Genomic DNA, 24,311 nt, shown 5'->3' on the forward strand with positions numbered 1-24,311 from the left:
GAGCTTTGATGCACCCTTCGTTGGCCTTTTCGCCAGAGTTCCAAAAAAAACCCTTCGCCGGCGGCGGCGGCGCGGCGCCGGGGCCGCGGAAGAGGGGGGGGGGGGGGGGGAGTCGGGCCGTGGAGGAGGGGCCGCCGTGGAGGGTGGCGGGCTGCGGAGAGGAGGGGTGCTGTCGAGGGGCGGAGGATGCGGAGCGGCGGCTGCGGAGAGCCAGTGCGGTGTTGGACTGTCGCGCGCCATGGATACCTCACAGGCACGGGCCGAGGCCTGGTTGGGTGTGATGGGCGCGCGCTTGTGCGGCTGGTGGGAGACGCCCGGTCCACGGGGGGAGGAGCCGGCCGGTCTATGAACCGCCGACGGGTGAGAGAGGAGGAGCCGGTGTTTGGAGTCAAGGAGACTGCGCGGCGCGGTTGGCAGCTTCTCTCGCCTTGTCGAGATTGCAGGTGGCGACGAGGCGCTGCGCGAGCTCGCCCTGCTCGGGGATATAGTACAGATTCGACACGTGGTTCACCCGCCCCATCTGCGCCGCCACCGCCGCCGCGAGCTTCGGGTTTGCGTGGCCGAGTGTGCACGTCGAGATGCCGGCTGCAAAGTCGAGGTACCGCCGGCCGTCGAGATCAACGAGCTCGCAGCCCTCCCCGCCAGCAACCGCGAGCGGGTACCGGTTATACCTGCGTGGGATCAGCGCGCGGTCGGCGAGGCCGCGGGCCCCACCACACACGGGTTGCAGCCGGCGCACGTCTTCATGACGGCCGCGTCAAAGGCGCCAGTGTCGTACGAGGTGCCGACCGGCGGAGCGGTCGCCACGCACGTCGGTGGCCGCGCGCGCGCAGCGGTGTGAAGCGAAGCGCTGGTAGCGAGGACGAGGAGCATTTCGCGATGAGGAGTCGGTTGTCGGCTGTCGCAACGTGGTAGCCGGCCTTTTTGAATTCTTTTCTCCGGTGGCGGCGCTAGCGGGGGACAAGGACGTCGACGTGCAGCTGCTGCTGTTCGAGTCGTTCGGTGGGTTCGGGAAGGGGTCGGCGAGATCCTCTGGAAGGCGGCGAAGGTGCTGCAGGGTGCAGAAGAGCAGAACAAACTGACGCGGGCCCAGTACCTCGATGAGGTAGGTGACTTGGACCACCAAGAACTGGCTAGGGCTGCAGAAGGGAGAGTCCATCTAACCATATGTTGCGAATTGCGTATCGGCGGCTCAGCGGCGCCGCCTGAGCGCGGGAGGGGGCGGGGAGGGTACCCGCCACCGTCTGGTGGTGCGGGGCGACGGGCCCGGCCCGAGGAAGCCGCGTCGAGGCCGACCTCGGGGCGCGAGAGGCCTCCCACGGCCGAACCGCACGCCCCCCGGAACGCGCGGTTCGCCGTTCGTGGGCCGGCGCGTCGGAGACGCGCGCGACGGCGCCCCGCGCCGCTACCCGCAAGCGCAGCCGCACCCAGGCACCGGGGGCACTCATTAGACAGCTTAATGCACATAAAAATAGTGAACAGCGGCGGAAGCGACACCGAGACCGCGCCTCGGAGGGCGCGGAGACACAATTCGGCCCCGGCCCGCGGTCAGGGGGGCGCGCTCTATCGCGGCGCGGCTGTGCCCTTCTCTAGGGCACACATGCAGTGTCCTACGCGCGGTAATGGACAGGCAGATGGCTGGCCTCTCACGTGAATGTAGACGGCGGGGTGAGAGACGGGGAGAGCGCAGCCCGGAGAGACGCGGGGTGAGAGAGAGACACACACTCTCAAGTCCCACTCGTCAGAATCCGACGGTGGCGCGATGGCGACGGTGGCGAAAGTGGCGATGGGGGGGAGGGCGGCGACGAAGGCGACGGCGGTGCGGGTGGCGGCGACGGCGGCGACGGCGGCGGGGAGGGTGGGCTTGGAGGCGGCGGTGGCGACGGCGCTGGCGGCGGCGGCGGCGGGGAGGGCGGTGACGGCGGCGGCGATGGGGGGGAGGGCGGCGATGGAGGCAGGGGTGGCGGCGATGGCGGCTGTGGCGTCATCGGTGGCGACGGCGGCGTGGCTGGCGGAAAGAGGTAGGTGGTGACGTTGGTGATGAAGCTGAATGGGTCGGTGGCGTTTGTCAAGTTGGTGAGGTCTAGCAGTGCCGCCAGCACGTTTGGCACCACCTCTGCGCTGATCCTGCCGCTATCTCTCACGTCGTCGACGAGGCTGTCCGGCGACGAAGGCAGGACGAGCGTCTCGATCTCGATGATCACCGCATCCAGCTTCACCGCCTCGGCCAAGTCGCCAAGGTCGGGAGGCTGCAAGATCCTGCGCGACGTGTTCACCAGCCTCGCCCGCATGTCCCATTGAGCGCCTCCCGCGACGCTGAGTGAGCGCCGCCGGGAGAGCGAGAGCAAGCGCCGCCCGACCAGCGGTTGCGCTGGTGGCGGCTGCGCTGGTGGCGCGGATGGCGACGCCGCCGCGATCTGTGTCGCGCTGCATCGGTCCGGGTCGTAGTCGTCGTCTGCGCTGCACAGGGCCTCCTCGAAATCATCATCGGCCAGGTCCATCTGCCGGGCGACCACGACGAACTTCTGGAGCACGTCGATGGACAGCTGCGCTGGCTCACTCTGGCTGACGATGCCTGCGGTGATCGCCTTGATGATGGAGTCGACGGTCACCTCCTTGCTAATGGAGACCGTGCTCAGGTCGAGCGTGGCCAAGTATTGTGAGGCGGCCATTGACGGGGGCGGCGTTGGCGGCGGTGTTGGCGGTGGCGGCTTCGGTGCTTTCCCGGGTGAAAAGGGCGGTGGTGGAGGGCATGCAGCTATTTCTGAGGCGAAAGTATCATAGCAGCTCGTGTCGTAGCAGCTCGCGTCAGCGTCTTCCCTCCGAATGCTCCAGCTTCCCACGGCTACTGGGCACGGCTTGGTGGAGCCTGCGAAGGCCACGACAACCCTATTCCCCACGTCGATCAACCGCCACTGCCAATAGCCGTGCCAGGGGGGGCCTGTGAAGTAAAGAACATGCCGCTGCGATTCGCTGACGTATATATTGCGACCGTCGTCGGTTTGACCGTTGGGAGAAAAGATTCCTACCGCACCGGCAGCGACAAGGGTTGCTGCGCCGCCGACGATCACCTCGGCGCACGGGCAGGACGGGGAAGAGGCGGGCGGTGGCGGCGGACTCACAGTCCACCAGGGCGGTGGGGATGGCCGCGGCGGGCTCAATATCCACCAGGGCGGCGGCGGTGGCTGAACGGTCAGAGACGATTCGCATGCGTTGCGGCTGGTGCCGTCACACCGCTGTGGCTCTCGGAAGCCAACCCAAAGGCAGACGCCGCAAACGATACAAGCGGCGAGGATGAAGAAGCAGCAACACATGCCCCGCTGGTTACGGCTCGCTTGCGCGCTGACGTGCAGTTGCCGCTGTGTTGGCACAGCGAGCACCACAGCTGGATCGTTTACAGCGAGGCTTGGAGGCTCACCGATCACTCGTGCAAGGCGCTCGTGAGCGTCCGAGGGCGCCCTGGTAAGCGTGCTTTCGGAATGGCCAAGCTGACCGAAGCGTGAGGCGTCGCCGTACGACGGTGGAGGCACGTCGTCGTCTGATTCCTCTTTGCTGACTGATGAGGGCATGTATTCAGCAACGACTGAGACAGGGCGTGGCAGGATGGGACGCTGATAAAGCGAGCAATTTGGCGATCAGATCAGAGAAGAAATCCCACCCCTTGAGATAGGGGTGTGGCACGCAACAGTTGTGGGTTTATTATTAGAACTAGGTGAGCGCCGAGCGGGCCGGAGTGGAAGCGAACCAATGAACGAGAACGTTTCCCCGCAGGCGAAAAGGACAAGAGACGCTGCGACAGAGGACGAAGCGGCAGGAGAGAGAACGACGAGAGTGGGACGACCGCGAGGTAGCATGAAGGTTGCAGCGAGAATCGGCGAGGGACTGTGAAGAGAGATAGGAAGAAGCAGACGCGAAAGGAAGGATGGGCGACGGCTAGCGCACCACACTCCTCGCCTTAAAATCCCTGTGTGGTGGCGGCGTGCCGTCCCCCCATGGGCATTGCCATATTGGCGGCGACGGCGGCGCAGGGTGGTGCTTGGGATTTGTGGAGCATGCCGAGGGAGACCCGACTATTGTCCGACTAACTCCAAAGCACAGGAGACTCCGCACACGATACATCTCGCGTGCTACGACATGATGCTGTTGACGTGTGTCATGCTCACATACCCTCGCTCTCTCTCACCCGTGCTGCACATGCTACGACATGCTGTGGAGACGTGTGTCATGCTCATATACCCTCGCTCTCTCTCACCCTCACGATCATGGGAGAGTGCCACAAGCTTCCAGCCAGCGCACACCACCATCAAGCTTCAAGGGGTCCGAGGCGCACAAAAGTACGTGGCCAGGCAGAACATCTCCGCCATATACGTCTCCGAAAAGACCAAGGCGCGCGCCTCCGCGTCGGCGGCGCCATAGGTGACCACGATCTTCTTTTCGGACGACGCCGAATGGGACGCGTCATCCTCAGAGCGTGGTAGCAGTCCGCTCGCAAAGTTCGCGTGGCCTGATCCTTGTAATGGTAGAGCCGCGCTGACTGAGAGGACGTTGAATGGGGGTGCCGCGGCGAAGGTGTATGCGAAGGTGGTGTACCGACCGCTGTTGGAGTCGAGCGCGTGGAAGAGAGCGAGGTAGCTCTCGACGCCGTCGCGATCGTACCGCGTCGCCGTACCCGAGCCATGCAATGCAATGCCCTTCACCGAGGCTAAATTCGACAGAGGCGGGTAGCTTGACGAATAGCGTTGCACACATGCGCCGTCGGCGGCGCGGGCGTTGACGACGACGTGTGGCTCAACCGAGTAGACAAAGTAGAGCGAGCCCGCGGCGGTAAAGCCGATCCAATTCTTCTCAGGACGCGTCGTCTCGCCGCAGTCGAGCCGCATACCCACGGCGCCAACGTCAGAGGATGCCAGAGAGGCACCGTCGTGCGCCATGTGCATCTGCACCGTCGCGCTGCCGTTGGCTGTACTATCATTGTTGCCGTGCGCCCGCGGCGGCAGGCTCGAGAAGACGACCCCCCACCGGGGTCCACCCAGCCCCAATAGCTTCGGGTCCTCGGGCCCGGTCACGACTCGACGCATGAGTGTCATGTTCTCGGCGATGAAACGCGGCGCACCCTCGGCCAGTGGCGCCCAGCTCCCGGCGCCCTCGCCTGTCAGGCGCACGCCGAGCGCCGCGAGGCTCAGCGGTGCTGTGCCGTCGAGGCCCCACGATTCAGGGTCCCAGCCGTGGAACGAGGGCGCCGGGCCATCCTGCAGCACAATATCCGAATCCCAGCGTGTAGTGACTTGGGTGACTTCCCTCGTCACACCATCGACATCCCAAAGCGCTGGCTGGGTCGTCTCGTGCAGCGCATGCGCCCGAGCAGCACGAACCAGGCGTGTGTCACCCATGCCGTTCGTATAAACGAGGATCGACGGGTTGATGAGCGCCCGGCTATCACTCTCGAAGGTCGAAGTCCAGTTGAGCTTCACATCAACGCACTCTGGGGCCACCCGCACAAACGGCGGTGCTGGCGCATAGGCGTCCTTCGTGCGGAGCAGATCGTAGAGCGCGGTGACGCCGCCAAGAAAGCACGCGAGAGCGACAGGCAGCGCGACCAAGCGCCATGCCCTGGGAGGGGCCTGCTTGAGCCACCAACGTTGACCTGGCACGATGATGAGCTGCGCGGAGAGCCATGAAAGCGAAAGCAAGAAGATGAAGAAGGGGAACAGCGTGTCACCGAGCGGCTTGACCGGCCACAGCTGGTAGCAGATCATCTGAAGCACGTACTGTCCGTAGCTAACGTTGCCCCACCAGGCTGGCGCATGCATAAAGATCCGAGCAACAGGGTCGTATGGCGCACAAACAAAGAGGCGCGCCTCGCGAGCAGCCGCGCAGCTCATCCAAAGGCCCGATCTCATACGAACAAAATACCATATCCGCTTGCGCTGTCGCAACTTTTGTTTCGGCGTCATCGGCTCCCCGTCCTCTGTGTGCTGTTGGTACGCTCCCTCTCCCTGGCTCACTGAACCGGTCCGCTACGTTCATTCTCAAACCGCCCCCGCTTCCCGGCGGCCGGGATGCCTCGTCCTCTGGCTGCTCTTCGTCTATGTCCATAACTGTGAAGTCGTCGTCTGGCTGGCTGGCGTCGTTCGGCGGTGGTTTGTTGCCAGCGCCAGTCCCGTGTCTGTGTTGTGAGAGGGAGTGGTTCTAAAATTCTTTTTGCTCTGTGATAGCTGATAGTGCTAGCACGCGCCAGTCCGCACCTGTGTCGAGCCTGTCTGCTGTGAGAGCGAGTTGTTTTGTTTAAATTCTTTTTCTGGGGAAGTCCCGCCACGATCGCCGGCGGGGAGCGGCGGGGGGCGCGGCGGGGGCGAGAGGGGGGGGGGGGGAGTGGAAGGAGGCGGGGATGGTCTTTTCGGCGAGCACCCCACGGTGCTCGCGGATTTGACCATCCGCATGACTGCCATTCCGACGACGCCTTCCTGTGAGGACGACGCCTTTTCGCTTTTGTGAGGACGACGGCTTCTATTAGCAGCCGTCGTCCGCGCGGCTTTGCCTACTGTGTGAATCTCGTGCGTGTGCGAGCGAGATTTGTTCTAATGTTTTCCTGTTTTGTGCGAGGCTTTGCTTCAAACTCTTTTTAAGGCGCGCTCGAGAACCTCGAGAAATCGCGGCGAACTTCTTTTCTTGCACGGGACTGGCGCGCACTAGCACTAACACACTTGCACGGGACGTGTGTTAGTGCTAGTGCGCGCCATCGTGTGCGTTAGTGCTAGTGCGCGCCATCCCGTGCCTGTCGTGCGAGGGAGTTTTGTTTGTTGTGAAATACTTCTAAATTCTTTTCTTGTGTACCTGAGTGCCAGTGCGCGCCAGTCCCCTGCCCAGTGTCGTGCGATGCAGCCGATTCTAAAATTCTTTTCTTGCTGAGCGCCCCTGGGTTCCGGCTCCAAGCCGGATAGGGGGTCTGTTGACACGTTGACACCCACCCCCGTTGGACCCTATGCGCTATGGCTATGCAATAGGTAGGTAGGTCCGGTTTTGACCGTCCCAGAGGGCCCCGCAATAGGTAGGAAGGTGGTGGTGGTAGGGGGTGGTTTTTCTTGTGGGGTGGGGTGGGGGGGGGGGGGGGGGCGTTTTAAAAAAACCGCGAACATTTTTCGGCAGTCCCCCTATCCGGCCAGGAGCCGGAACCCTAGCTCGGTGAGCGCCGGCGCGAGCGCGTTGAGCAGCCCACAGTGCGATGCAGGGCGGGCCGGCTAGGCTGATAACCGACAACGGCTCGGCCTCGCGCCAGACGCCCTTCTGGATCTGCCCCGAGTGCGGCAACATGCTGCACCCGAAGGAGGACAAGGCGTCGCGCACGCTCAAGCGCGAGTGCCGCCACTGCATGCGCTTGGACGACGCCGACTCGAACCTGGTGCACGTGAACGACATGAGGCCCGAGGGGGGGCTGAGCGAGGCGGGCGCCGACACCGTCGCCGACCCGACGCTGCCGCGCGCCTCGGGCACAGAGTGCAACTCGTGCGGCCACACCGAGGCGGTCTTCTTCCAGGCGCCGATGAAGTCGGACGAGGGGATGAAGCTGATCTTTATGTGCACCAAGTGCGCCTACCGGTGGAAGCAGTAGCGCAGCGCCGCGTGTAACCAGGAGAGGGGGAAAGGTGGGTCGTGTGGACACGGTGGTCCTCGTCGGTGTGTGCGTCTCACAGTTTGTGCGCGCCCACTCTGGGACTCGTCAGTACGTTCAATCGTGTTTGTGCGAAAAGAGAAAGCAGGCCGCCGCGGGCAACGCCCACGCCGAGGCAGCTCGGCCAAAAAAACACACACACTTGCCGCAGCGCGCAGGGGCGACCGGCGCGCGGCCGGGGCGTGCAAAAACGCCGCGCAATATTCTCTCTCGCGCGCACGAAGGCGGAAGCGGGAAGGGCCTCTGGGGGGAGGCGGGGGCCCTAGGGGGTACCAACGCGGGGGGGAGATGGGGTCCCCCAGCCCGCCGCAGGCCCGATTTTTTCAGTTTTTTTGCGCCATTTTTCACTGGTTTTCATGGGAATTCGCCGTACTTGCGGCCATGCATGCTATCACGCCTTGCGACGCCCTGTCGGCGCTGCTGACCGTGCCCTGCTGCACAATTGACCACCTGCATAGCTCGCGGCCTTAGTATCCAGCATTCAGTGACGACCTGATCGTGCGGCCAGTAGGAAAGTGTCCTTCCAGCGCGTGCACGCTTCTGACGCATCTCACATCCAATGGTACCAAGATGCCCGTCACAAACTGCCTCAGATTGGCTGCTGGCACTCTCGAGGCTATGCCTACACAGCCTCGCGCGCATGGGCAGTCAAGAGGGACCATGCACCTTCTCACGACAGCGCCGGTGCCTCTCTCTTGGACCGGCAAACGTGGTGGTCTCGTGTCACCAATGTGGGACCAGTGCGGCATCGCGCCATCGACAGCTCTGAACTGCATGCGCCTCACCACTGACCGGGAAGGCCGCCAAGTGGGCCAGCACCGGTCGCACATTGTGGCAGCAGTCAGCAGCGCATGTCTGATAGCTAGAGCAGCAGCGTCAGGGTCGCAGGGTCGGATCGTGTCAAGCCTCTCGCCCGGCCGGCCGCGTGCAGACAGACGTCCGCCTGTCTGCTGTCTGGAGTGATCTGTCGGCGGTCAGTACGACCGATCAGATTGGAGTTTTCTGATAATTGGAGGGTCTATCTGTATGTACTCCTCGAGATCTCTCCAAATCTGCTGCAACCCTGATTTCTAACTCTGACTCCAATGGGTCTACATCTCTGCTGTGTTAGGATCATCAGAGGTGTCGAGCGGTGTCGAGCGGTGTCGAGCGGTGTCGAGGGGTGTCGAGCGGTGTCGAGGGGTGTCGAGGGGTGTCGAGGTGTCGAGTTTGGCACCTTGACACGGTCGAGCATGGTACCAGCCTAGATGGTGTCGAGGGGTGTCGAGGGGTGTCGAGGGGTGTCGAGTTGGTCGAGTTGGCATGGGGTGTCGAGGTGTCGAGTTGGTGTCGAGTTGGTGTCGAGGTTTGGTGTCGAGGTGTCGAGGCCAGGGCTCAGTTCTAGTGTTTTCTTCAACATAAGTGGCGCGAACAGCTTTACCTTAGCTTTTCTCGCCCGCTGCTGAGGGCGAGGCGCCGAGCTCGGTTCCAATGCTGCCCGTGTTTACTTTTATGGCCCCCTCCCTGCGAACGCGCACCCCCCCCCCCAGGCCTAGGGCTCGCTTGCCTGCAACCCGATACCAATCATCCGGCCCGCTGGGGTGCGCTCTTAGCTCCCCGGCCCTGGGTGTGCGGTTGCCAACTGCACTCCAAGTGCTCCAAGTGCTGCAGCACTCAACTATTGTTTTCTTCCAAATACAAGAGTTGTGGAGTTTAAAACAAGGTGTGAAACGGCAACCGCGCAGCACCCTTGCAAGGTGTCTCTGCGCGTCTCTATCTCGCTTTGCCAAGGCACGCCCTGCACCTACATGCCCACAATAATCACTCCGCGACGCCATCTTGTCGTGGCCGCCAGTGCCTCGCGAATCTGACACGCACAAACACGCCACACACTTACCTGCCGCCTGCTGTCGACACGTCTTCACCACCTCACCCCGTCCTGCCCCAGGAAGGAAAAGGTGAAGGAGTGCGATAAACTACTCGGCTCGCCGCAGGAGGCGAATTCGAAGCCGAAACGCAGGCGGGGCTGGTGCGACGGAGCACGATGGGAGTTCTGGAGCCTCTCGCCGAGGGTCGGCCGGATGGGCGAAGGCTCGACCTTGTCCGCGACGAGAAGGACGCCGTGCACTTCTCGACGCACGGAGTGTCGGGCAAGAAGCTCAAGGATCTGCTCATTTTTGCTTTCCTGCCGCTGTGCAGCGCAGGGGCCGGCGACGACCCAGAGGAGAGAGTCCGGCACTTTCCGCTTGATACTCACGCATTTATCCACATCCCCAAAACGGGGGGCAGCTCGATACTGGCGGCGTGCGCCGCGTCGTCGCACTCTCAGTGCCGTCGCTGGAATTCTTCCGTCGAGGCCAGTGTTGCACAACATCGGATGTGCGCGCTCAAGAATTCTCGGGGGACGTGCCTGCCCAGCATGCACCATTTTGTTGACGACGTCGCGCGCCGAGAATTCTACTCAAGTGGGGCCAGCCTCGTCACTTTGAGGCCGTCGTTTTGCGTCGTGCGCGAGCCCGCCGAGCGATGGTACAGCGCGAGGAATTCCGGCCAGGCTACCCGGTACAATTTTTCTCTCTCAGACGACGCCGTTGCCTCTGCTTTTGCACGCGGCCGCTTTGGTGTGGGCAACTGGACAGAACAGCTCCTGCACATGCAGCCACAATCGTGGTTCGTGTGGAATAATGACGGCGACGTCACCTGCGACTGCGTTGTTGCCTTTGAGAAAATTGGCACCGTGACTGAGGTGCACGTCAACTCTGGAAGGGAGCGTTCAAACGCTACCCCCGCCCTGTCGAAGCCACTCCAGCAACTGTATTCGCCAGATGTTCGACTCCACCGCGCGGCGTATCGTGCGCCCGGCCTGTGCTATCGGCCACGGTCATCCCGAACGCGGAACCTTCTGTGATCCGAGTGTGTGTGTCCAGTTGACGCATCGTGATTCTCTGTCAACCAAAACTAATGAAACGTTAACGAATGGGTGTGTGCCGGGAGCGCGGGACGACCCTCTTCACGGCAGGCCTCTCGCGGCGGGCAGATCGTAATTGTAAGGACGTGTCCAGGTGTACAGATACAGGTCAAGTGGGCGCTTGCTCTCTTGGCCGACTCGATAGAGCACCATGAGAGGTCGGACTAAGTAGTGCGCGTCGACGGGCTGGTTCGCAGAAACGCGCGGAGCAGCGGCGCGCTGTCTCAAGTAGGAGGGGCTCGAGGTAGGAGGCGGACCTACAGTTGCGCATTTGTTCGATTCCATCGGGTTCTTTTTGTAAATTCTATTCTTTTTCGCACGACACTACTGGGCACGGAATTGTAAAATTCTATTCTTTTTACTCTTGGCAAGTGGTCTTGGAGCACGTGGAGTGCAGTCGGTAACCCAGGGCCGGTTACGAAAATTCTTTTTACGGTCGTGGTGCACCTGTGTGCTGTGTTCGTGACAGTGGTCAGTGCGCGCCAGTGCCACTGTGCGAGGGAGTTGTGTTGGTGTTAATTTCGAGCGAGTACTTGGACGAGCGAGTAGATAGGCCGTGCTGTCAGTGCTGCCGAGCGCGACCGACTTTGCGCGCGAGGGCCGAGGCCCGAGGCGGGCGGTGGGTGAGAAAGAAGCCGTCGAGTGTCTCGTGCGTGGAGCAGCAGGTTGCGGCTGTTGCACATTTTGTGCTTTCTGTTGGTAGCTAATCGGGCTTTGTTTGTTTGCGATCTGCTGACTCGCGCAGGCCCAAGGAAGCGAAACGTTTGTCGGGACTGGGGGCAAGGATCGCCGGCCTTGCACAACCTCCATAGCCGAACACAACGCCCGGCCTCGCTGTGGTCTCCAGCGCCGCGCCAGTCCAACTGCACAACCGCCGCGCCGTCGCCGTCAATCGCGCCGCCTCTGGATCTTTCACCAGCTCGCCCTGCCCGACCGGCTTTGCTTCCACATCTCTCCGCAGCTCTCTCTCTTTCTGCCATGTCTTCCTTGAGTAGTCTAAGCACACCAATACTCGTGCGCTCAAGCTCTGTGTGCTCTGCCGAGTCGGTCATAATCGACGATCCCGCGAACAGAATGGTGTGGCCTCGCATTTTTCTCGTCATCAAAGCGTTGCTAGCCCTCGCGGTCATCACTATGGCAATTGGCAAGGCCCGAGTCCCACATACAAACCGGCCTTCAAAGACCGACCTGGCGAAGCAGGCTATAATGAAGGGCTCGTTTCCAGCCACGTGCAACTGGTGGGACGGCGCGTGGATCGAGCGCAGCGAGGTGGCCAAATACCGCAACACTGAGGAGACCAAGTGCCGCAGCGCCGTGGACAATCTCACCTGGGTGCCACGAGGTGAGTGCCGATTCGCTAACAGACCCAAATCTCATAAGCCAGTGCGGTGCGCTCGTGCTGGGCTCGGGGCACCACTTTGATCACTCTGTGACGTTTACAACTCGACAGTTTGGTCCGTGCAACAGCGACAGCATGTCCAGCGTTTCCAATCACACAGGCTGCAGAGGAAAGTATGATGCGTACCAGTCTGTCATCGAGCTGGTTCGCCAGAAACTCGAGGAGCACGAATTCCGGGGTCCGGTGGTATGGGCGTCGTATGCGCCGCGCCACTTCCGCGGTTCCGGCATGGCGACTGGAACTCAGGCGGCAGTTGCAACTTTCCCACGAGAAGCGGCTACTCTGGCGCAGCGTTGGCAGCTGAGATGCCGGACATGTATCTGCAGATGCGACAGTATGACAAAGCAGCAATCAAGGCTTGGGAAGGTGTACACACCTCAACTTTGGCATGCTCAACGTCTCTTCTCCCACCTGGCTCCGGCCGGATGGGTTGTTGCACGAGTATATGGGCCAAAAGCGTCGAAAATGTCCCAAAAAAGCGTGTCTCGAGTTTGTGGCAGCTCCGCAGCCTGCGCGCGCTGCCGGGACGCACCGCTCGCGCGTTCGGCACACTCGGTGGACCCCACCGAGTGTGCCGAACCAGCTGGAGTGAGTAGGCTCGATGCCGCGCTCGCTGTGGAGCTGCCACAAACTCGCCGCCGAGCGTGCCACCGACGGCGTCCTGGCGGAGGTGGTGGAGTTTGAGACCTGAGGCTGCGGAGGTGACGCCTGAGGTACCGGCCCGTGCACAGCGACTCAGCCGGCGACCGCAACGGGCTCAGACGAGACTTGTCGACGCGTTCCGGCTCAGCTTCACCGTGGTCCTCGGGCGTCTGTCGACGTCAGGACCACCCATACAGCTCGCGGGTTTGAGGTCGCAAGAGCCAAGATGGTGGCGTTTGGACATCCCAACCATCACACAAGACAGCCTGTAGGTGATGGCGGGACGGCGCAGTGTTTGTGGCACTCGGCAGTAGGCACCCGCGGCACGGCCCCGCTATCGGCTCTCGCGGGCTGCGGAACCGGACCCAGAAGGGGACGGTCCGGGCGAGTGTGGCAGCTCCTGCGCTAGTATGGGCACCCTCTATCATAGCACTACTGATCCTGGTCATTAGAGCTGCCAGGGATAGCGTCAGGAGCCGGTAGGAGTCAAAACCCCTCATATTTGAGACATCGTGGCCCATATACTCGTGCAACAACCCGGATGCGCATCATGGCCTGGGCGACCCTCATTCCAATTCGAACAGCGGAAGTACTGTGGTGGACTGTTCGCATTACAAGATTGCCGCTGGCGGCGTTCCTGACACCTGGGTCCGCGGACTCGCAGCGGTACTTGAGGCACGCACTCAACGCAACACGTTTGGCGCCCGGCCCATATGGGAGCATTCTGGAGGTTTCCCTTATGGTACTAGCCTTTTCGATTTCTAGATAGATAAAAGACCCCGGGCGCCTCCTCCTTCTTTCTCCGCGCTCCGATGCGCCGTGCTTGTGCGCGAAACGAACGAGTGCATGTGACATGCTCCCGAGCTCCGCGAACACTGAGTCGACAGGAACACGAGCTAGCGTCCTCGCTCTGGGAGCGCCGCTGCAGCTCGCTCCCCCGCCGCCGCCATGGCCTCCCTCACCACCTCCCTCGCCGCCGCGGACGTCTCGTCGCCGATCGACTCCAACAGCCGCGCCAGCGCGGTGTGCTGTGCTGCGGCCCAGTGCTGCTCGAACTTGCGCCGCGGATGGGGCGGCACGTGCGGGCCTCCGTTGTGGTCCGCGAGGTAGAGGGCATGGCCGCGCATGTCCGCGGGCGCGCGCGGGCAGTCGAGCACGTGCGAGTGCGGGTCGCCGCTTGTCGCCGGGCACTCCTCGAGGCACCACGCGCAGAACATGCATGGACAGCTCGAGCACCGAAGGCAGAAGCAGTCCGCAAAGTCATCCTCCATGGCAAAGGCGCGCTGGCAGCGCGGGCACTTGAGGGTCAGCGCGTGCGCCACAGCGGCGCGCGCGCTCGCAGCGTCGACCAGGGCGGAGGAGCCGTGCGGTGCTGCGAGGGCAAGCGAGGGCGGCGCAGCGGGCACTTCGGCACTCTCCGGCAAGAGGCCCTGCGAGTTGAAGCGCGGCCGCTCGGCGAGGCACTGGTGGCCGTCCCACTCCTTACCGCACGCGAAGCAAAAGTGCTGTCCGCAGGGGCATTGGATGTGGTGGCAGCCGTCCGACTTTTCGACCAGCACGTAGCAGCGCGGGCAGAGCTGCGCGTGCCCGCCGCGTGCCCACGCGACGAGCCTAACCTCTGGCGCATCCGGTCGCGCAAGCGCCGCACCCTCTAGAATCGATCGAGACCAGTCGCGAGTGCGCGCGTTCTGGTTCTCCAGCAGCCGTCGGGCCGCGGCCTCGGGAAGCAGCGTGCGAAGGAGCGGCTCTGCGAGCGTGCGGCTGCAGCCGGGCTCCGGGCAGGAGAGGACGGATCGGCCCTCCTCAATGGCGACCGTGGCCGTCGTCCGAAGGCAGTCCTCGCAAAAGCTGTGCCGACAGCCGAGGTGCACAGGGCGGCACGGGTCATAGCAAATGCCGCATATCGGAGGCGGCTCTGAGTGCTTGCAGCATGCCGCGCAGAGCACTGCCCGTTTCGCCTCCGCCTGCTCCGCGTCCTTCCACACCGCTCGCCGGCAGACGTGGCAGCTCTGGCGAGTGTATTCACTCATGCTGGCTAGCTGGCTCTCGCGACGGGCGAGGAGGCTGGCTGGCAAACCTCGGCTCACCAAACGTGGGCGGCTCCGAAGTTTTTTCTCGAATTTAACCCCCCCCCCCCCCCACCCCCGCGCGGCCTTGTTTTTCTCCTTGAATACTATGCATAACACGGCGCTCCGGATCTCAGCGTCTCTCCCGCAATTCCTTGAGCACTTGAGCACTTGATAGGGTCGATTCCCCATGGTACGGGACCCCTCCTTGTCGAACTCAAACTTCGTGGGGAGCCAACTTGTCTTAGCACTAGGCTGTATCCATCCATGTTTCCTCGCGCACCCCGTCTCGTGTTTCCTTTCCGTGTTTCTCCACAGCACCCTCTCGTTTCCTCTCTCGTTTCCCAAAGAAACTCCGTGGAAATCAGCTGGTTTGGGCCCCAAATCAGCCAAATCGGCAAATTACCGGGGTATTTTTGCCGATTTCCTCGGTTTCGTCTCAGATTTTGCCCCAGACCAGCTCTCAGACTCAGGGAAACTCGAGAGTTGCACGGAACGGGCCTCGTTTCAAGGAGGTACGAGTGCGGCCAGGAGCCGCCCTTGGGCTGAACTTTGGAGTTTCTTTTATGAGCTTAGCCTTCGATGTGATGAAAACAAACGCAACGCGGACATGGCATATCGCTCTCGGGCCCACAGACATCCCGCAACGTTAGCCCCACACAAATATAAACAAATAAATAGAGCAGGCATGAAGGACCCGATGGTCCTGTCACATTCGCGTTCCGAGTCGTGGGGGTAGAAGAATTCGAGTAGAATTCGAGTCAGCACTTCCTTGTAGTACAGCGGACCGCCAGGCTCGCCGGCAGCATCCGCAGGGATAGGGTGCCCACAGGACCCAAAAGAAAATAGCTTTCCGGCTCAAAAAGGGACGCACGAGGCAAATCTGATGTTGGCTTGTTCCAATAGCGAATAGGAGCGAGGCCTCTTCCGTTGGGGGACCGAGTTCATAGGAAACGAGGGTTCCCCGGTTTGTCACGCGCGAGCACGAGCGTGACACTGCACTTGGCGCCGAGCGCCCGCGGCACAGACCTTGTGCAAGCCGACCCTCGGTGCAAGCACCGGTCCGGACCGTGGGCGCTCGGTGTGGAGCAAGCAAGACACACCCACCCCCCATCGGCGCGCGCCCGCCCTTCAAACGGCCGCCAGGAGCACCAAGAGGACTCCTCATGGCTGTGGTCAAGGGGGCTTCGACCGGCCTCGGCTGGGGGGGCGGGTTGTCCCGGCTGCGGACACCTTCTGCAGCCCCCTGGGCCCGTGACAGCACCCCAAAACTGCCCCTCGGCGGCATACAGCACTGCCAGCCAGCCTCTTCCTCCTCCTCAAGGGCTGTACTATAGGCCATATTGCGCCGCCTCCTACTAGCAGCCGGGCGGGCGCGCGCCGCGGGCGCCTCGGCGCGCGCACGGCTCGCAAAGTTCGAACGAGTACTCGCCTCGCAAGGCGCGCACCGGCTGCTCTGGCTGCTGCGCCGGCGGCCGCTGCGCTGGCCGCTGCTGCGCCGGCTGGCGGGCGGCACGGCCGCCGGCGGCCGCTGCACCCGCGCCTTCCCTCGCGGGCGCCGTCGCGCCGCGCGCGCCCAACCCTGTTGGTACACGGCACGCGTCGTCACACAGCCGCGGAGAACAGGCGGTGCTGTGCGCGAAGCGCGCGCGATCTCGTACATTTAAGGCTGGATCCGGCCATTCCAAGGGTATACCTTTGAGAATCCCCAGCGTCCCACCCTCCTAGTCACACTCTCAATATCTCGACTAGCCAACATGAAGTGCTGCGATCGGGAGTGCCCCATTTCTTTTTTCTTTCCTTTGTTGGGTCCTGTGGGCACCCTAGCAGGGAGGCAGCATATGAGGCACCAGTTTTCTGGAGAGCTCGACAGCTGCAGCCGCGATGGCGGAGTCGGCCGCGGTTCGAGCGAGCAGCTTTTGGCTGCGGGATCGAATCGCGGAAGGCTCATGCCCTCGCGGAGCGACGCGGGTCGCGCGGCGCGCGCGTGTGCGAAATGCGACAACAGACGACAGAAGACAGAGGTCGCGGCGCGCGCGTGTGCGAAATGCGACAACAGACGACAGAAGACAGACGCCTGAGCGCTGTCGACTGAACTTTTGTCGCCGCAATCGCCACCGCCGCCATCTTGACGAGCAGCGCGAGCGCACTCGTCGGCGGCCAGCCGTCGCGGGCCGGGCCGAGCCCGGCCTCGACCGGCCGCGCCGCCGCAGCAGGCCGGGAGGCCCGAATGGCGGCCGACCAGCTGATTTTTGCTTTCATGGGAGCTGTGACCTGTGTATGGCGGGACCGCTATCGAGTACTACAATGCTGTCTTAAAAAGGTCCGACCTGTGGGCTGCCTGCGCTCGGCACCGGGCACCGCAGCCTCGGTATACAAAATGCGCCTGCGGGCGGCCCTTACTTACAGATCACAAAACCATTCCTGCCTGCATGATCCATGAACACAGCGTCAGTCACGTACACGAGCGGGTATTTATTAGGCATCTCAGGCCTGAACCTGGCGTGGACGCCCAGGCTGATGTATGTATGTATCGAAGGTGAAAACAGCCAGGCTCGGACTGGGACACACGGCAAAGCACCCCTGAAGCCTGGCGAGGTACTCCCACGCCTCTCGGGGTTTTTGTCTGGCCGAGTCAACCGTGCTGGGGCGAGCCTCGGCGAGACTGCGTCAGCTGTTCCCACAGCAGGCTGGAAGTACCTCGCCAGCCTGAGTAGGCAAGGAGAGTTGGAGTATTTTCTTACTTCTACTCTTCGCGGAGCCGGACCAGATACTGGGATACTTCGCAGCTAGCAGGCCTCAAATACTGGGATACTGTAAAAGATTCCCCTTTGAGATATGGCGCAGTAATAATACTTCAATACTCCGAGCTGGTACCGCGGATACTTCGATACTCGTGATGACGCACCCGGTGAGTATCACAGTAATCCATCCACGCCGGCGAAGTATCCCAATATCGCAGAGCTAAATGCCAAGTAATAATACTGCAATACTGGGCGCTACTTGGTCCTCCAGCCCCGCCGAATATCCCAGTATCCGCATCAGAGACGGCCAGTATCCCGCAGTATCCTGCAGTATCCTGCAGTATCCCAGTATCTGGGTTCGGCCCTCGAGCGATGCATTGCGCTGCGGCCGCAGTCGTACATCCGGCAGCGGGATGCGAGGCAGCAGCTAGGTGGGGAGGGGTTGAGCCAATTGAGCAGCGTGGGCAAGCGAAGACTGCCGTAAAGTGTGTGCCCGCGCCCTGCCGGCGCAATGGTGTAAACGCGTGTGCAAGGGCTGGCGGGGTGGGGAAGGCGGCAACGGCACGAGATGGGCGAAGACGGCTGAGGCGCCAGTGCTGGAACTGAGGGAGAGTGTCGTGGCAGTACTGGTGCTGGTGCTGTGGTGTGGGGAGGAAGACTCACATCGGGGAGGCGTCACGGCCGCGAACATTGAGCGCAGCAAGGTGGTCACGTCCTGCGGCGCACGCACAGGAATCATAGTAGATCACACAGCAGCTGTGCCGTAAAAGGGTCCCAGAGCTATCTCGATGGCTAGGGGCGCTGGATTGGCTGGGCGCGTCAGCTCCCACAAGCGCACCGCATGCGATATCAACGTCGTGATGCAGCGTCAGCCTTGGCAATTGAAGCTTGGCGCCGGCACGCAGGAGCACCAGCGTGCTCGCAATGCCTGCAGCGCTTGAATGGCGTGTGCAAACTTTTGCATCTCAGGCGGCCGGGCGTAGCGGCGCCTCTCGCAAGTGACCCCAGGGTGTCGACGGTCGAAAGTTCGAGCGTCATGTCGCGGAAGTTCCTTCGTGTCTCCTCCCGCCAACCCCGCACGACCCCAATCGGCCGCAAACCGCCACACAGCAGGCTCTGGTAACCGACGCTCCTCTTTGCTTGGCGCCGGACCGTCTCGAGTGAACCCACCGGTGTGGGCGCCGCCGCTGAGCATCACCCTCCCTAGGTGTTGAATACCTCGCGGAGCGCAGAAAAAATAAAAAAAGTATTTAAGGCCAGAAATCTTGAATTCATGAATACAACCCTTGTATTCAAGAAAAAAGAATTTCCGCGGGTCGAGCGCTGCGACTCGGACTCGGACGAGAACAACTCGGACAACGAGGAGGACCTGATGGTCTAGTGGCCGCCCTCTGCCCGCGCTCCGCGCGCGCTAGCGGCCTAGCGCGCTCCGCGCGCTCTCCGCGCCGCGCGCTCGCTCCGCGCCTGCACAACTAGCTAGCGGCGCTCCGCGCCGCATGTATTCCGTATGTGTTCCGGCGCTGCGCGCCTTTTTGAATACAGTATTCAGGCTCCTGGGAGACCTCTCTGTGAATTCATGTATTTGTATTCAACACCTAGGAGCATCAGGCAAACGGGTGACGGACCTGCACATAAAACGAATCACCTCGGCCGACCCTGCTAAAACGAATCACCTCGGCCGACCCTGCCGCTGCGGCCGACGATGTCAGATGCTCTCGAGCACTCTCCAGCGCCGGGCGCGGTCCTGACACAGCCGGCCGTGCTTCACCGCCGCTGTTCAGCTCGGCGGCAGAAATGCAGCGGATACGAGCTCTTTACGGACTGTCGAGCGGCAGTCGGAGAACTCGTGAGCTTCCACACATCACAATTCCTGCCGATGCATTCTGGAACAATCACATAACGCCTGCCATCACCACAGCCCACTTGCGACATTTGTGGCCCAAGCCGGTCCGCAGTATCCCAGTATCCCAGTACGTATCCGGTATCCACATCAGCCGGGGATGCTCTAGGGAGGGGTGCAGCTGCATGGTGACAACTACCAGTGAGAAGGATGGGGATGCAGCTGGCTGCTGGACCATGGCCACACTACTTCAGTATTGCGGAGAGAGAGAGATTTTTAGCAATACCATTTGTTTTTGTATTGCGGTGAAAATACTGCGCGATACTGCCATGGCCACACTACTTCAGTAACACAATATCTGCATGCCCCAGGCCCAGTATTGCAGTATCACCCTCGCGGCAGAGAGGTATTTGCGCCACCGATACTTGACCTTCGCTTGCGGGATATTGGGATACTTGGCCAAGGGCCGTGTGCAGGTAGCATGCAGTATTGCAATAAAAATACTTGCTTTGCGTGTCTGAAATACTGGAATATTGCGCCACAGCACCTCGGATACTGGGATACTGGAAATACTGTGAAATACTCCAACTCTCCTTGCCTACTGAAGCCTCCCTGCGCGCAAAAGTTGCCGCGTGTCCCTCTTCGATTCATCGAGACGTCCAACCGCACACGAGGGCGCTCAATGAGACCTCACGCCTCGGCCCGCCGGCGCGGAGTGCGGCACGCCGAGCTGTTGGCCGCGACGTATGCGGCGCTCGCGCGCATAGAGAGAGAAGCCGGCGGCAAGGCGGGAGTCGCTGCGCTCGAGGGAGCGACCATCGCATCTCCAATGGCGCGCCGCGTTCTCGGCGAGAGGCTCGCGCGCCGCCTGCTCCTCCGGGCGCCGCTGGTGTACGGCGTGAGTGGGTACTCTGTGACTGTCGGCCGGGGCGTCCATCCCAACCAGGTCTGAGATATCCTCGCCGCCCGCTGCCCACAGACATTCACCCTGTCGCATCCGTTACGGCCCAATCAGTCCCCTCGCGTCTCCTCCTAGCAGTCGCTATACCTGCCCTTCCTCGTTCCCAGCCGCGCCGCCGCTCCAGACCCTCACGCTCCAGGCCCTCCCCCTTCCGGCCAACCCTTCCAGAGTTGGCCGCGGGTGCTGGATGGACTGCTGCGGCCGGCGTACGAGGGGGCGGGCGGCTCGTTCGAGCTGCGAAGCGCCGCTATGGGCGCACTCCCCTCCTTCCCCACCGGCTGGTGCCTTGGAGAGCTGCTGGGCGATCCAGACGTCGTGACATGGCAGTTCTCGTGCGCTACTCCCGTGGCCAACAAGACGCCACCGCACCGCCACCAGCGCCGCCCGCTTCGCTCGCCCACCGCCGCTCGTATCCTCCACCACACCCCAGCCCTCAGTGCCCTGACCAGGCGCCTACGATGCCCTAAGTCTCACCACGGATCCACTCCTTTTGCAGGATGAACGAGCCGGTGCGGGGCGGCGCCAGGTGAACATTTCACCGCGCGGGGGCACACGCGCGCTGCACGTGAGGGCGAGAGACCTCGGCACACTCCACAGCCCGGGACGAGCACGCGATAGAAAGGCAGACGACTCGCGACTGACAGTCGCCCGGGCGGAGGAGCTCAGGTGCAACCGCGCGTCTGAGGCGTTCGCGCGCGCCGCGCTCGGCATGCACAGCCAGCCGCTCTTCCTGCTCGTCGACGACAATGCGCGGCGAACAGCGAGCCTCTCGCGAGCATTTGAGGCGTCTGGCGCGCATGCGATCGTGCCGTCGCGGTTGCTACCCCTGCGCGGCGCGCTCGCGCCGTGGAACGAGACGGCAGCGCAGATGAAGGCGCAAGAGTGCCCTCGCGAGTGCCGCGTCGGGTCGTGGCATCCCGGGCCGCGACACCACCGAACTGTCGCTTGGGCCATCGCGCAGCTGCACCTGAGCGAGGTCGCCAATGCGCTGTGGAGGTGTCTCCCTCCCTCCTCCCCTTTTCGTGGGCTGCTACATCTCCCCTCACTGCTGCCTCTCACCGCTGCCTCCCGCCTCTCGCCGACGGCTTCCTTCGTCGCCCCCGCCAAGGTGGCGCGAGGCGCGGAGCTGGGGTAACGCCACGCGGGGCGATGCCTTAGCCGTTCCGCCCGTGTGCAGCGCGGAGGCGCCCTGGCGGGCGCCGTTCCCGATCACCGGCTGTGCCACCGCTCTCGTCACGCCTGACACGCACACAGGGCGCAAAGGGCTTGCACGCTACGCCTCCCCGCGGCTGGTCTGGAGCGGTGCCCTCGTGCTGCGAAACGGGAGCTGGCCAGGCGCGCCGCCGCCCTTCGCTTGGGTCGAGACCAGCCAGCCGAGCGCGCACGCTGCGGCGGCGCTCGCGCGCATGCGCCGGTGCGGCAACGACTACGGCGACCACAAGGTCGGCCTGATGGGCACGCAGGCGTCGGCTCTTCTCCCCTCCCTCTCCCCTTCCTCCGCCCTCCCTCTTCTTCACCTCCAAAGGCAGCACTCGACATCGCCTCCCCTCGCAGGCGTCGGGCTGGCTCTCGCTCGCGCTGCCAATCAAGCAGAGCCGCTGCAGGCAGGCGATCGTTTGCGAGGCCCCCGTTGTCTCCGGCTCCAAGCCCGTCGGCCTTGTCGGCACGCAAGCGCAGCTCGCGGGGCCAGAGGTCCACGCATTGCTCACCCACGCGCACCGTGCCTTCCACTGAGAGTCGATGCGGGAATGAGCTCCTGCGTGACTCGGGCTGTGGGAGACGGGGGGGACAGCCCAGTCCTTGCCTATGATAACGCGAGGCCACCGTTGCCTCTCAGGTGGAGTGGGAGATCAGCGGTGGTCCAGCTGCCGCTGCGCGCGTGGAGAACCTTAGATGCCACCAATCACGCAGCGGGCAGATTGTGTCTCACGCAAGCGCGGGGATCACATTGTGTCTCTCGCACGGCAACGTCGTGCCGGCAGTGTAGACCTGAGTGCACGGCGGTAGGTGGAGGACCCATTCGACAGGTCCTTCGCCACGTACGGCACGCCGGCGCAGCTGGGGACCAAGCGGAGTAGCACCGTCTGCATCGTGGTGCGCGCAGACACATTCGACCCCCCAACCAACCAACAAACCACGAGGAGGAGCAGTCGCGTACTTGACAGTTGCCCCCTCCGCCTACGCGTGAGGGCCGAGGGGGTCTTTGTTCACGTCACGCACGTCATTTGGTAGCAACTGTGGTTACGTGGGTGGAGGTGTTTTGACTTTTGTTGGTGTGTGTTACTTCCTTCTTATTTTCTGTTCTTCTTCTTCTTCTTCTAACTATTAAAATAGTTTGTGTGTTGCATATCGGCACTCGCACAGCCTCACACCTCGCGGACTCTCAGCATCTGATTTCGTGTGGTGCTAAGCTCTCGCGCCGCGCCCTCCCCTTGCGGCTGTCAACCCATGCACGCCCTCGCATGCCCGCAAACGCAGCCGCGCCAAACAGGGCGGCAAACGAGGAGAAGAAATTCACGCACTCGACGTCGCATCGGGAGGCGCATACACACAAGTCGAGGAGTACAAAGCAGATGCTGAGCAGCACGGCGAGCGGCTTCTCGCCGAATCGGACCGGCGTCCGGTTCGACTCCCTCAATGACGGCAAGCCACAAGAGATCACCGCGTGCGAAAACCAGTCGTCCGGCTGGAAGCCGAGCGACGCGCCCGACGCCACCGCAACGATCCACATCGCCTGCTGGGCCTCGCGGAATTCGAGGATCGCCAGCTCCAGCTCTGCCCTCGATCGCAGCAAGTCCATTCCACAGGCGAACGCGCAGGCAATCGCGGTCATTAGAGTCAATGTTCGGCCGACTGTCCGGGCCGTCGCCACAAAACTCGAGAGGATCACCGCCACAGTCACTGCGAAAACCACTTTTGCCTAGTCGAGCATTATTATGAAGGATTATTAATGGGACGATCCCATTATTACGAACGAAGAGCACCGGAAGAGAGCGTGCCTCTGGCAGCGACTCCATCTCCAAGCAGCCGCTCGCCGCAATCGCGACCAGAGTGACCGCGCTGGGTATCAGTATGTTCGGGTGCAGGCCGCCTTGGAGGCGACCCGCCTCCCCCCGAGCGGCCACAGCGCTCTTGGTCAATAGAAGCGGAGGAGGTGAGGGCGGCGCGCTTTGCTGTCCGCGCGCCTGCTGCTGACCCGAGAGGCCTGGAGCGGCCTGTGAAGGGTGCTCGACGAAGTGACGAAGTAGGGCCTGCTGCTGCAGCTGGAGCTTCGCCATACGCTGCTGCTGGGCCCGCGGTAGCTGGCTCACCAAGGGTTCCAGCTGCTGCTGCAGCGCCATGAGCGTTTGATTTGGAAAGTGCGAGGCAAACCGAGGGCTCGGCACGGCGAGGTTCTGCGGTAGCAGCTCCTGCTGCGGACTGCTCGCGGGCTGCACCAACGCCGATGGTGTGAGCGTCTGCTGGTGCTGCAGAGAAGTGCTCAGCGTGAAAGCTAGCAACGCGTTGACAACAAGCGATATCAGAAACCAGGCAGGTCGTCTCGCTGAGCCATCAATCTTGACCGAGTCAACAGAGGACATGGAGCTTGAGCGCACGAGGCTTGGCTTGAGCATTGCGATGCGTCGCGACTCTCCTGTGGGGAAGACAAGGTGGCTCACGGAAGGGTGGAGAGAGAGCAGCGGAGAGATGTGGAGGCCAGCGGTCGGTGCAAGGTCAAGGGGCGGTGCACGTGATGTCAATTGACGGCGGCGCGGCGGCGCCGGCGAGGAGGGCGAATGGCGTGCCTTGGCAAAATGCCTTCGACGCCCCCGACACCTTGTAGGAGGCCTTGCCGAGACTTGGTTGTCGTAACGAGTGCCCTGATTTACGCCCCGGCGGGGATGGATTTGCAGGTTTCCCCGTGCCGCGAGACTTGGGCATGTATCTCCCGCGATGTGTCGCGGACAAACCCAAGTAGACACCCCTTGGGCGGGTATCGCGTCTTACTTACACAAGAGGAACTAAACACATCGCTAGTCATGTACAACAATCATGAGAACCGG

General features: G+C 62.5%; 5 protein-coding genes across 5 annotated transcripts; 2 read left to right on the top strand and 3 right to left on the bottom strand.

Moving 5' to 3' along the window:
• Positions 1-388: 388 nt before the first annotated feature.
• On the bottom strand, positions 389-873 carry EMIHUDRAFT_198605 (acetylornithine aminotransferase; the record flags this gene model as incomplete). The annotated part of the gene is made up of 2 exons (XM_005759612.1): positions 389-671; positions 740-873. The coding sequence occupies 2 exons, from the start codon at positions 871-873 to the stop codon at positions 389-391; spliced, it is 417 nt and encodes a 138-aa protein (XP_005759669.1).
• A 260-nt stretch (positions 874-1,133) lies between these two features.
• Positions 1,134-3,569, bottom strand: EMIHUDRAFT_198606 (hypothetical protein; the record flags this gene model as incomplete). Its single annotated transcript, XM_005759613.1, has 5 exons — positions 1,134-1,205; positions 2,034-2,615; positions 2,850-2,941; positions 3,035-3,071; positions 3,258-3,569. 5 exons carry the CDS (start codon positions 3,567-3,569, stop codon positions 1,134-1,136), a joined length of 1,095 nt encoding a protein of 364 aa, XP_005759670.1.
• A 3,653-nt stretch (positions 3,570-7,222) lies between these two features.
• Positions 7,223-7,609, top strand: EMIHUDRAFT_62211 (hypothetical protein; the record flags this gene model as incomplete). The annotated part of the gene is made up of 1 exon (XM_005759614.1): positions 7,223-7,609. One exon carries the CDS (start codon positions 7,223-7,225, stop codon positions 7,607-7,609), a length of 387 nt encoding a protein of 128 aa, XP_005759671.1.
• Positions 7,610-13,553: 5,944 nt separating this feature from the next.
• On the bottom strand, positions 13,554-14,687 carry EMIHUDRAFT_97057 (hypothetical protein; the record flags this gene model as incomplete). The annotated part of the gene is made up of 1 exon (XM_005759615.1): positions 13,554-14,687. One exon carries the CDS (start codon positions 14,685-14,687, stop codon positions 13,554-13,556), a length of 1,134 nt encoding a protein of 377 aa, XP_005759672.1.
• Positions 14,688-19,933: 5,246 nt separating this feature from the next.
• Positions 19,934-22,607, top strand: EMIHUDRAFT_461892 (hypothetical protein). Its single transcript, XM_005759616.1, has 6 exons — positions 19,934-20,253; positions 20,437-20,600; positions 20,765-20,794; positions 20,935-21,264; positions 21,377-21,710; positions 21,823-22,607. Exons 1-6 carry the CDS (start codon positions 19,990-19,992, stop codon positions 22,000-22,002), a joined length of 1,302 nt encoding a protein of 433 aa, XP_005759673.1. The 5' UTR covers positions 19,934-19,989; the 3' UTR covers positions 22,003-22,607.
• The last annotated feature ends 1,704 nt before the right edge of the window (positions 22,608-24,311 follow it).

Source organism: Emiliania huxleyi (genome assembly GCF_000372725.1).
Source record: "Emiliania huxleyi CCMP1516 unplaced genomic scaffold EMIHUscaffold_8, whole genome shotgun sequence".
NCBI lineage: Eukaryota > Haptophyta > Isochrysidales > Noelaerhabdaceae > Emiliania > Emiliania huxleyi.

Bases quoted from the DNA above. Each gene is read 5' to 3' on its own strand.
- EMIHUDRAFT_461892 (XM_005759616.1), top strand. From the start codon at position 19,990: ATGAGACCTCACGCCTCGGCCCGCCGGCGCGGAGTGCGGCACGCCGAG. The intron at 20,254-20,436 runs GTCTGAGATATC...CAACCCTTCCAG, and splicing joins GGGGCGTCCATCCCAACCAG to AGTTGGCCGCGGGTGCTGGA. The intron at 21,711-21,822 runs GTCGGCCTGATG...CTCCCCTCGCAG, and splicing joins ACGACTACGGCGACCACAAG to GCGTCGGGCTGGCTCTCGCT.